At 38.5% G+C, this 10,958-nt stretch overlaps 1 protein-coding gene across 2 annotated transcripts; it reads left to right on the forward strand.

Annotated features, from left to right (window-relative positions):
* The first annotated feature begins 3,517 nt into the window (after positions 1 to 3,517).
* LOC103709248 (small ribosomal subunit protein eS19) lies at positions 3,518 to 7,504 on the forward strand. 2 transcript variants are annotated; one of them, XM_008794504.6, is made up of 4 exons: positions 3,518 to 3,713; positions 6,669 to 6,759; positions 6,889 to 7,072; positions 7,222 to 7,504. In XM_008794504.6, exons 1-4 carry the CDS (start codon positions 3,630 to 3,632, stop codon positions 7,292 to 7,294), a joined length of 432 nt encoding a protein of 143 aa, XP_008792726.3. In that variant the 5' UTR covers positions 3,518 to 3,629; the 3' UTR covers positions 7,295 to 7,504. The 2 variants fall into 2 exon arrangements, with proteins under 2 accessions (XP_008792726.3, XP_089780306.1); XM_089924180.1 differs by having other exon boundaries at positions 3,522 to 5,792; positions 6,033 to 6,759.
* Positions 7,505 to 10,958: the final 3,454 nt, after the last annotated feature.

The following is a 10,958-nucleotide window of genomic DNA, read 5'->3' on the forward strand; positions in this document are numbered from 1 at the left end:
CCACTTGGCCCAACCTAACACAATCACTTTCTTTTTAGCTATTTAAAATATTTCAAAAGTCTCTAGCAGAATTTATCTGGCTCTACTAATTGACAAACTGATATTAATCCACATTTGAAAACTTATTTCCTTAGTAAATTATAGGATGTACACTAGATACCTGTTTACAAAATAATCATTATTGTGAATCATGGTAGTAAATGTGTTATCAATTAATACACGGCCTTCCATGTATTACAATACTAATAACAAAGTTTCTTTTTTTTTACTTTAGGAATAGAAAAAACTTTATGCCTATTTCTTAGTCTCTTTATCACATGGCAAACTGTTGTTTAGCATAAAATTGAATAAACTAAACTTTATTATAAAATCAAATGTTATCACTATACTACATAGTGTCTAACATATATCATTCATAAAATAAGCTAATGAGTCCCATCTAAGCCCCATGATTCCCGAAAATCTCGAGAGTAAGTCCTTTAGTCAATGGATTTGCAATTATCAGCTTTATATTAATATATTCCATATACACTATATCCTACATTATATTCTCGTGAAGAACAAAATATTTAATATCAATATGCTTGCAGGCACTTGTACTCTTTGTACTGTACTGTTGGAGAACCTTATTGCTGAATTATTATTACAGCATATTTTTATCGGTTACTAATAAAATCCATAACTCCAAGTCTTGTGATAAAATTCCTCAACTAAACAGCTTATGAGGAAGTCTTGTAATAGGCTAATGTACTCTGCTTCCATAGTGGATGTAGTGACAAGCTTTTATTTTACACTCATCCATAATATAGAACCTCCTGCAAGAAGAAAAATATATCTAGTGGTAGACTTCCTACTATCGGTGCATCTATTAAAGTCTAGATTCGAATAGCCAATAACCTTAAGATGATTTGATCGTCTATATATGACCATATAGTTTTTTGTATCCCATAGGTGTCGCATGACTTTCTTTGTAGCTTTCCAATGCTCTATTTCTGGATCATGTTGATGATGCCCAAGCTTTGATATAGAAAAAGTAATGTCTGGATGCGTACAAACCTAGGCATAGTTTAAACTCCCAACAACATGTGTAAGGTATGGACCTCATTTCCTCTCTCTTGATCTCCTTTTTTGGATATTGTAATTTGTTAAGTCTCACCTTTTATAATAGGAGCAACCCCTGGGGAACATTTTTCCACCCCAATTTTTTTTGATGATCCAGTAAAGGCACTACACCTCGAAGACTTTAAGGCTTGAATGAATCCCAAAGGTTAATTGTAATACCCAGCCCAGCTAGTAAGAAACTGGTTTTGGTCCACTTGATTGGCCCAAATGTAAGAGTTGGAGTAGGATATAAAAAAAAAAACAAGGTAAAGGCTTATTCGACTTAGAGTAAGAGAAGAAGAAAAAAAGATAGAGCCTTATTTGACTTGGAGTAGGAGATGGACTTCTCCTCCATCTCGATTTTCTAAGAGAGCTAGGAAACCTAGCTCCAACGGTTATTTAAAGACCCCACACCCCCATTCGCCTCATCATCGACAGAATTTTCAATCACCGACATTAGACCACCGCTGGTTTCTTCTCCTTCTCCTCTTGACTTCCAAAGATCATGGCTCACGATGCTCATCGAAAATTTCAGTTAAGCGCTCGCTAGAGTCTTAGGTTCAAATAAAGATTGGCAAAATTATTTGGATCTACAGTTTAATTTTGCTCTCAAAGTAAGTAATGATCTATTTTTTAAATATTTTTATTTATATAATAATTTTTTCTATTAAAGTAATTGTTAATCGATTTATATGTGACTTATGAATTTTACGAGATGGTGATTTGAATAAAAAATAGATATATAATTCGAAGTCATATATTTTAGACTATTTTTATATTATTTATTGATCATACATCGTATATGCATATTTTAATTGGATTATGATATATACGTTATTTTGTAAAAGAACTCTGACATGTATCATATTTGAACTCCATGCTTGACTATGTATTGGATTTTGGGAATTGGGGTTATGCATTGGCACTGGAGCTATATTATTGAGCTCATTGATGCCCATTCCAGAGAGTATAAGTACGGTATTCCAGCACACTTCGTAGGATATAAAAATGATTATATTTTTGGCCTAGCCATAGGATATAAGTGTGGCCATAGTTAAAGATTGTTGAGTTAAATATAATTTGTTTTGAATCAGATTTATGATTATATATTTGAAGGTTTGAAAGATATAGATTTTAATGGATTTGTGTTTTAAAATGGAATTGGTTATGTCTTTACATTGATTCTTAGTAATTTGTGTTTTACTATTGTATCATACGTTATTACAAGACTTATCTAGTTAAGATATTCATTATTTACTAGATTGTCTAGCTCATTATACGATTTCTTACTATTTTTATAGATATAAAGAATGAGCTTGACTCGGAGATTTATCATAGGAGAGCGATTAAAGACTAGATTTTGATATCTTCATTTAGACTAAATTTTATTATAGAATTGATGCAAGACTTTGAAATATTATTTGTTTTATAAAACTTTTAATTTTGTTATTTAAATTAGAATAATTATTTAAATTTATTTTACCACTTGTATATGTATCATGTTGTGTGTTTTACCTACTTGTGGGGAGAGTTTTCTATGAATATGCAGCAATTGCCGCGACTCTGGCTCACAATTTTGGGTTGGGGGCATGACATTACTAGTCTCCCATCTTCCCTCCATTAGGATTTCCTCTTTGCCTTCGCCACCTCTCTATTCTCTATGGTCCCATGAGTGAGCCTTGCCTTTCAAATCATTCATTGGTCGTTGATCATTGGTCACCGACCAAAGCAGGGCAGCCGCAAGTCATGCGACCCTCCTCTTGTTGGTCGATGGAGGTTCCATTCAGTTACATAGGGTTCCTGGCTTCTTCCCGGTCCCCTCCTTATGACCATCTACAACTTCTCTTTTGTCAAGTTCTATTCCAAGTGCTCTCATCTATTGCCGTTTTTAGGGTTTCATTGCATCAAGCAATTCATGTTTTGCACTCTTGGATTTTATCCTATCTCTTCAATGCATTTCTTTTTTGCTTGCAGCAAATTCGATCGCAATATATTTACCTTGCTTCATATTAAGTGACATAGCGAGAGTTCTATATAGTTCTTGATGCCTTCTTTTTTTTCTTTTTTTCTCTTGTAATTTCTCATGATTATATGCATTCTAAACTTGTGTCTATTTTGATTAGTTTTGTTAATATTTGATGTTAATGATGTCCCTAGATTTTGCTAGGGCCTAATTAGGTTTTGGGTCAAGCTCGAGCCTAGATTTTTCAAAAATTTGGAGCCACAACCTGGCTCCAAGCGTGACCAAAAAATTTCGCGACAAAAAAAGTTTCGAGACGGGCCCAGATAAAGGCGTGGCCCAGCCCGGCCCGTTTACAGCCTTCATTGGTATAAATTTTTTTAATTCTGACGCTGATGGGTATATTATACCAGAGCTGCATAATATATAGGATTAAAAAAAAAAAAACTGCATCACGACCGTGCGATCTAATCCTCGATGGACGGAGCACCTCCCAACCCATGGCTTATAAAACCGGCTCGTTCGAAACCCTAACCCTAGCTCTCGTATCTCCCTTACAGCTTCAGCCATGGAGACGGCCAGGACCGTGAAGGACGTCTCGCCTCATGATTTCGTGAAGGCGTATGCCGCCCACCTCAAGAGATCCGGAAAGGTTCGATTTCTCTCCTTCGCTCTCTCCCAATTTTCCAATCTAAATCTCTTCACGGACCGGTGTTTTCCTCAAACAATCGTTTTTTCTCTCTAAAAATGGAGATTTAATGCATTTATGCTCTTTCCGAGGTTGTTTTATTTCGTTTTTTTTACCTGGATTCGATCAGTTATTATTGTCCTAGACGGGCTTTCGTTCTCCGTGAATTTCTGTTCTTTTAATGCCATTGTTGTCATTTATTTTGAATGTCGTTCAGTTCGTTCATGGAGATACATATTTTTTATTCACTTTCGACTTATTTATGAAGATTTAAGTTTACTAAAATTTTTAAACCATTCTCTAGTTCCAGTTTGTTTAAATATGTTATTTGCTAACAAGTAACAAAACAATGGTTATCTCAATCCAAAATCATCAAAGTGGGCCTGATACAGTGGCTAGTCTCTCTCTCTCTCTCTCTCTCTCTCTCAAATAAGTATTTTTGGCAGTTTTGGTTTTGAATTCCACTCGGGTTGGTGGATCTGAGTTCAAAGGCACAACATTGGCCAGAGTAACCTGGAATTTTTGGGGACGATAGTATTTAAATATGCCCACAATTTTAACTTAGGAGTATATTATCATGCCTTCAGCCTGTTTCGTACAGTGACACACATTTTGGAAGGTTTTAGAGGCTATTCATGGAGAATGCGATCTCGGAAAATTGCAGATATATAGTCCAAATTACTATTTCATAGATTAGCTGTTTTTTTTTCTGGAAATTCTGCTACTCCAATTCTAGTCGTGCATATGCGGCTTGTAATACTGTAGTATAGTGAAAATGCCTTCAGGCCTCATGACCTTAAGGAACTATACTGCTGTTCAACCCCCTCAGCAATTTCTGTTCAAGGTCTTTAGGCTCTTTTGATGGAAGCCCGAGAGGGAATGGAGAAGGGGGAGAGAGAGAGAGAGAAAGAGAGAGAGTTGATTATTGATTGGTTGTACATTGACTTCATGACTTTTGTCTAATGCTTTATTTATGGTGTTAACTCCCTGTCATTATGGACAAGCTTATCCTCTTTTCAAGAATCGTCAGTGTGAAAATACAACAGGTGTTGGGTGCTGCTAAATATGACCTATACATCCATGAGTGATGAAAGTCTATTAGAATTAGATTGGTGTGAACTTGATTTTTTTGACTATTATGTGTCTTGGGGTTAATGGGGGATGATCATGGACTTTTTAATTGACATTGGGTTTTAAAGTTAAGGGGGTGGGCCTAGGAGAGGAGGTGAGAGGGGCCAAAAGCAGGATTGAAAGTGGGAATGATGTAGGCATGGGGGGAGGGAGGAAGAAGGGAGTTGGCCCATGGAAAGGTACTAACCTTGTGGTGTGGTCTGGTTCAGTCTAAGGTGGCACAATTGGTGGTGCTTGATGAGGCAGGGGGCAGGTGTGTGGTCTGGGTGGCTAGGTTGGTGTCGGTGCCCTAGGAGGGGGGAAGGGACAAGGGAGGAAGCAAGGGATGAAGTAATGGTATTCTCTTCAAATCACTGGCTTGTGTGTGTGGTTGCTTTGACAAGCTTTGATTTGAGGGAGATGGGGGAAGGGGGAGAAAACTAGGATACCTTTTCCTGATTAGACAGGGGTGCAAACAAGCTGAGCTGAGTACCGAGATGCTCAAGCTCGGCTAGGTCAATAAGTGAACCGCTCAAGCTTGGCTTGAGCTCTAAGCGAGGCTTGAACTCCACTCATATAAGCTCTGAGCCAACTCATCCCTGCTCAAGCTTGGCTTGTTTATAAGCCGATCTGCAAAACTTGTTTGAGCTTGGATCGCTTTTTGATTGAGTCGAGCCTGAACTGAGCTGGTGTCGAGTCGATGCCAAGCTGCTCATGAGCAACTTGGACTGTTTCCTGCCCTGTGACTAGATTAGAATTTAGGTCTAAATTCTTAGGTTAATATGTACAAACAACATACATATTGACAGCAAAGGAAATAATATATGAATGTTGACTATATTCAATGTTCTAATAATGTTTTACTAGTCAGTCGAGGTCAGGTTAGCCAAGTCAATTTTGAGTAAACCTGACCTGGCCCAAAATTTTTATCAGGTCTAGAAACTTGAGCCTGGCCCATCCTATTGGGTCAAAAAGCTCTACCCTGCTCCCCCCATTTACTAGATTAGAATTTAGGTCTAAATTCTTAGGTTAATATGTACAAACAACACACATATTGACAGCAAAGGAAATAATATATGAATGTTGACTATGTTCAATGTTCTAATAATGTTTTACTAGTCAGTCGAGGTCAGGTTAGCCAAGTCAATTTTGAGTAAACCTGACCTGGCCCAGGTCTGGAAACTTGAGCCTGGCCCATCCTATTGGGTCAAAAAGCTCTACCCTGCTCCCCCCATTTACTAGCCAAGTTTGAGTTGCTTAGGTCTAACCTGAGGCTGACTTGTGTGTTGCATTTTTATGTGTTTTTGGACAAGATGTTACTGATATCTCTTGTATCTTAGATCTTATTAGAATATGCTAAGTTGTTTTTTGACTGTAACTAAGATTTTTCATACCCACTTATGAAAGAAAATTTTGTTTTTTCTTTTTTTTTTTTGCGCGGGGTGCGGGGGGGGGGGGGGGGGGGGGGAGCATACTTGTATTCTCTCTGACATGCTTATATGTTTGGGGTTGGTTTTATAAATTGTTCCTTTGTCATACCAAGGACTACCTTTTTTATTTTTTTGTGTTTTTTAATAATTTAGCCCGCTTATACCTTTCCACATGTATTTATATCCTTAGATGCAGAATACACATAATGTCAACCAATACCTAGCTATGCGAAAACATTTGTTGAGGATATTTCTGTTTAGCTACAGCATAAACAGAAGCAACAATTAACTTCCTATAGTAGCTTTGACTTGCATTCGGTGGTTAGTTCACCACCTTTTCTTATTACTTTTAATGATCAACTTTTCGTTCTGTGAATAGATGGAACTTCCTCACTGGACAGATATTGTGAAGACTGGGAGGTTCAAGGAGCTTGCTCCTTATGACCCTGATTGGTACTACATCAGAGCTGGTAATGAGCCTTCACATGATTATTATCATTCATTCATTTTGAGTATTATCCCATTGATGTACTCTGAAGGAAGTGGTCATTACTCCATCCAGCATTTCAAAAGTGACATTCGTTCAATTGTTCTTGCAGCTTCCATGGCAAGAAAGATCTATCTGAGACAGGGTATTGGTGTTGGTGGTTTCCAAAAGATTTATGGAGGGCGCCAGAGAAATGGATCCCGTCCACCACATTTTTGCAAGAGCAGTGGTGCAATAGCTCGCGACATCTTGCAACAACTGCAGAACATGAACATTATTGAAATTGATCCAAGAGGGCAAGTGCTATCTGCATTTTATTTTTTTCCTCTTTTAATGTTGAGTGAGATAATTGGTTTTTCATGGTTTAGCAAATTACTCTCTGCGGACTACTTACCTTTTGGATTATGCATGGTTGCTCAAGATGTTTTCTCTTATTATGTTTCAGTGGGAGGAAAATAACTTCCCAGGGGCAACGTGATCTTGATCAAGTAGCAGGCCGGATTGTCCTTGTACCTTGATGAGTTGCTTTTTCGGTTCTGGTCCCTGTCTTCAATGAAGAGATCTTTGGTTATGGTCTTTGGCAGTTTTGCTTATAGCATTTCCCTATTCAGTGATGCAGGTGGTTTGTTAAAACCTTTTTTATATTAGCATTGGAAACTCTTATGGGCCAGTTGCGTTATTCCCTGTAATCCTTTTCATTGTTTTCTAGTAAAACTCATTTTGATCCATGGTCTGATTTGTTAGTAATGGTGCTCAAAAATTTGAACGTCACCATTGTTGAGCTGGTAATGCATGCCAAATTCTGTCAAAGCTCAAGTGACTGATTGCGCCTCGTACTTACGTGATGTTTAAACAATTTTCCGAATGTCTGCTAGTGAATTAAGTTTTTGATGCTTGGGCCATGAAGTTGCGTTCTAATTTTAGCTGTTCACTTCGGGTTACTTGTATGTGCATATGATATGACTGTCATTCTCTTTTACCAACCTGAGATCTCTCTGAGGAAACCTGAAATTTAGTTAAATATGCACCGGACTTGACATTTTCTCTCTCACTTCATGAGAACTGATTTGGATCCATGAAACAATGAAGCTTGGTGGTGCAGGTGGTAAATATGCTTCTGGTTACCATCGATCAAATTTAGATGGAGTTCGCTGCAGTCTTCCATGTGTCTTGAAGCTGTATGAAAATTCTCACCAGATTGCTGTGGCCCTTCTTCATCCTAGACTTTGTGACTGGCCTTCCAGGAGTCATGTGACATTCTAGGGAAATTGTTGTCTGGTGGCAGCATCCTTCATCATCTTCCCAACATCAGATACTAAAGTTGATGAAAAGGAAAAGTATTATTAGCCATGAACAGAATCAGATGATCATCAAATTGAAACATATTTATATCGCAGTCTCGACATCTAAAATATTTCCCTGCAATTTTATATCTATGTACAGTAAATAAAAAAGATTTAGGAAAAAAAAGGACTTCTCAAATGGTATGCAGGTTTTCTTCAGAACAATTAGAGGATTATTACACTATAATAATCCATGTCCTGTAATAATTTGAACTAAAATTTAGAAAAGGAAAAGTATTATTAGCCATGAACAGCAGCAGATGATCATCAAATTGAAACATATTTATATCGCAGTCTCGGCAACTAAAATGTTTCCCTGCAATTTTATTTCTGTGTACAGTAAATAAAAAGATTAAGGAAAAAAAAAGGACCTCTCAAATGGTATGCAGGTTTTTTTCAGAACAATTAGAGGATTATTACACTATAATATTCCATGTCCTGTAATAATTTGAACTAAAATTTTAAAAAGGAAAAGTATTTTTAGCCATGAACAGAATCAGATGATCATCAAATTGAAACATATGTATATCGCAATCTTGACATCTAAAATTTTTCCCCACAACTTATCAAGGTTGGGCTTGGACGCTCCTGGTAACGGCTAGTTTTTTTTAGGGGGCCGATGGGGAAATTTTTGAAATGCTATTTTCCTCGTGTAGCCGTTGGATTGGGTTGGCTTCTTTAGAATGGGCGCCGGATGCTATCGTGGATTTCGTCCAAACCCAAAACAAATCCTACTTGCCAGATCGGACGGGGCCGTCCTGAACCGGGTCTTGTCTAGGTCAAATCCATTCATTTGATTGATTCAGCCCAAAAAATCTCACATTTTTGGGTGAGATTGGAAATTTCATGCAGCTGAATTTAAAGTAATAGGCATCAATACTTGGGGGATATGATTAATGAAGCATGATGCCTTGGAATTCATAAAGTGGATGTTCCATGAGCACTGGTGTTGATTTAAAAGACTTTGTTATTATTAAACTCATTCTAGGCCCAAGAGTAGTTTTTTCCGGGAGAAGGCTAAAATTACAATATTGGTTGTTTAAAATGCATAGAAATAAAATAAAGCAATATTTAATAAATGATCAAGTAAAATTTGAAGTAAGAAGGCACCTGCTTTCCAAGTTGTAAAGTCACCAATAGTTATACTATGATCCAGTTCAAATCTTGCTTTCATTAGAATTTGAACCCAAAAAACAAAAAAAAACAAAAAAAACCCTATTATTTATGAATCTCTTTCAGAGGAGGAGGAGGAGGAGGAAGGTTATTTGAAGAATGCATATAATTGCTATATTGGGGCATGGCTCATGCTAGATGACTCGCAGATATTATATTATAGATGATAAAAAAAAAGATAAAGAGAGTAATTTTGAATTTGAACATCATTTAGAAAGAATCTATTTACTTTGGGACCAAAAATTGGCTGCGATTTTAAAAAAATAGTCATCAAGAGAAGGGAACTAAGCGACTCTTCCAACTTTTTTTGATCACTTTGGCATAGGAATAATTTAGCGACTCTTCATATATAAAGCTTATATAGATTGAAAACTCATTGCAATTGCAATTTTCTTTGCAATGATGTATATGGGCCAATAAATAAGGAGCAACCTCATGTAATGCACCTAGATGCAACTTCCACTCCATCCTATAATTTGTTCTTATCTCATATGTATTGAGGGTGCAGTTTATGAGGAAAGTTGCATTCCATTCCGCCTAGTATGCTTCCTGCCCATGAGGAAAGAAGCGCGATAAGGTTCAGATTTAACTGTTTGCAGCATGAGAGTTGATTACCAAAAAATTCTCTGAAAAAATAGGAAAGAGATCTCGGTAACGGAAACCATAAGAGACTGGCATATGTATGACAACTTATTACGAGCACAATAAATCAATTTATAATTGAGCCTTGTTGCTGGAAATTGGACCCGGGGGCGACCGTCGGCTGAGAGGGGAGGAGCTCCGCTGCTGGAACGGTAGGTGGCGGTGCGTCGGCTGGTGGCGTCCTCCTGGAGAGTCCTGCAAGAAGCCGGTGGCCGGGATCTCCGGCGCCGGCCCTCCGATGCTTAAGTCAGAGGGGGCTAGTATATGAGTGGAGTAAAAGAGGAGAATGTTTGTTCTTGTGTCTGTCTCTTTTCTTTTTTCCCCAGGTTTCCTTTTATAGAAGGATATTATGTTACCTGAGAGGTGACAGGGCAAATTGTCTTTTTCGTGATAATTGGGCATGATCATGCTCATTAATGGCGTTGTGGAGAATGAGACCGGATCAGACCGGAGTCAACGAATTGTCATGGTTGATCGGACCTGTTGGAGTGGTTCAACCGCCGGCCGTGGTGGGCCTGGGGTTCGTAGATAGCAAGTGCATTAATTGCTGAGTGAACCGGTGATCAGGAAGAGCCATACGCTTTGATGGTCCAGTGATCCGGAGATCATCTTGAGCCGTATTCATTAATGGTTGAGTGCATTGGAGGCCCGCAGGGGTCACACACATTAATGATAGGGCGTGCCGAAGGCCTGCGGAGGTCACGTGCCTTAATGGCTTGACGACGGTAGCAGAGTACGGTGGAGTTGGGTATCTAGTTGTCAGATTCTCTCTAAGGAATTAGGCTGGGGTCAAATATTTGGACAAGACACTTTTAGGGCTCGGCACCTGGTCGGGTGCCGAGCCGAGCCAGTTGCTCAGTGGGGTGCCTCCAACTTGAGCGTTGCGAGATCGACGCGTTCTAGTCGGCGCCTTCCTGGTCGGGCGCTTTCCTGGTCGGGCGCCTTTCTGGTCGGCGCTCCCTGGTCGAGCGCCTCCGGGCTGGCACGACTTGGGTTTTCCCCCAACAAGCCTATATGAGTCTCT

This window comes from Phoenix dactylifera, chromosome 7 (assembly GCF_051530095.1).
Source record: "Phoenix dactylifera cultivar Ajwa chromosome 7, Ajwa_hap1_PhDact_Kaust_v1.1, whole genome shotgun sequence".
Taxonomy (NCBI): Eukaryota; Viridiplantae; Streptophyta; class Magnoliopsida; order Arecales; family Arecaceae; genus Phoenix; species Phoenix dactylifera.

Bases quoted from the DNA above. Each gene is read 5' to 3' on its own strand.
- LOC103709248 (XM_008794504.6), top strand. From the start codon at position 3,630: ATGGAGACGGCCAGGACCGTGAAGGACGTCTCGCCTCATGATTTCGTG. The intron at 3,714-6,668 runs GTTCGATTTCTC...TTCTGTGAATAG, and splicing joins ACCTCAAGAGATCCGGAAAG to ATGGAACTTCCTCACTGGAC. The intron at 7,073-7,221 runs GCAAGTGCTATC...ATTATGTTTCAG, and splicing joins ATTGAAATTGATCCAAGAGG to TGGGAGGAAAATAACTTCCC.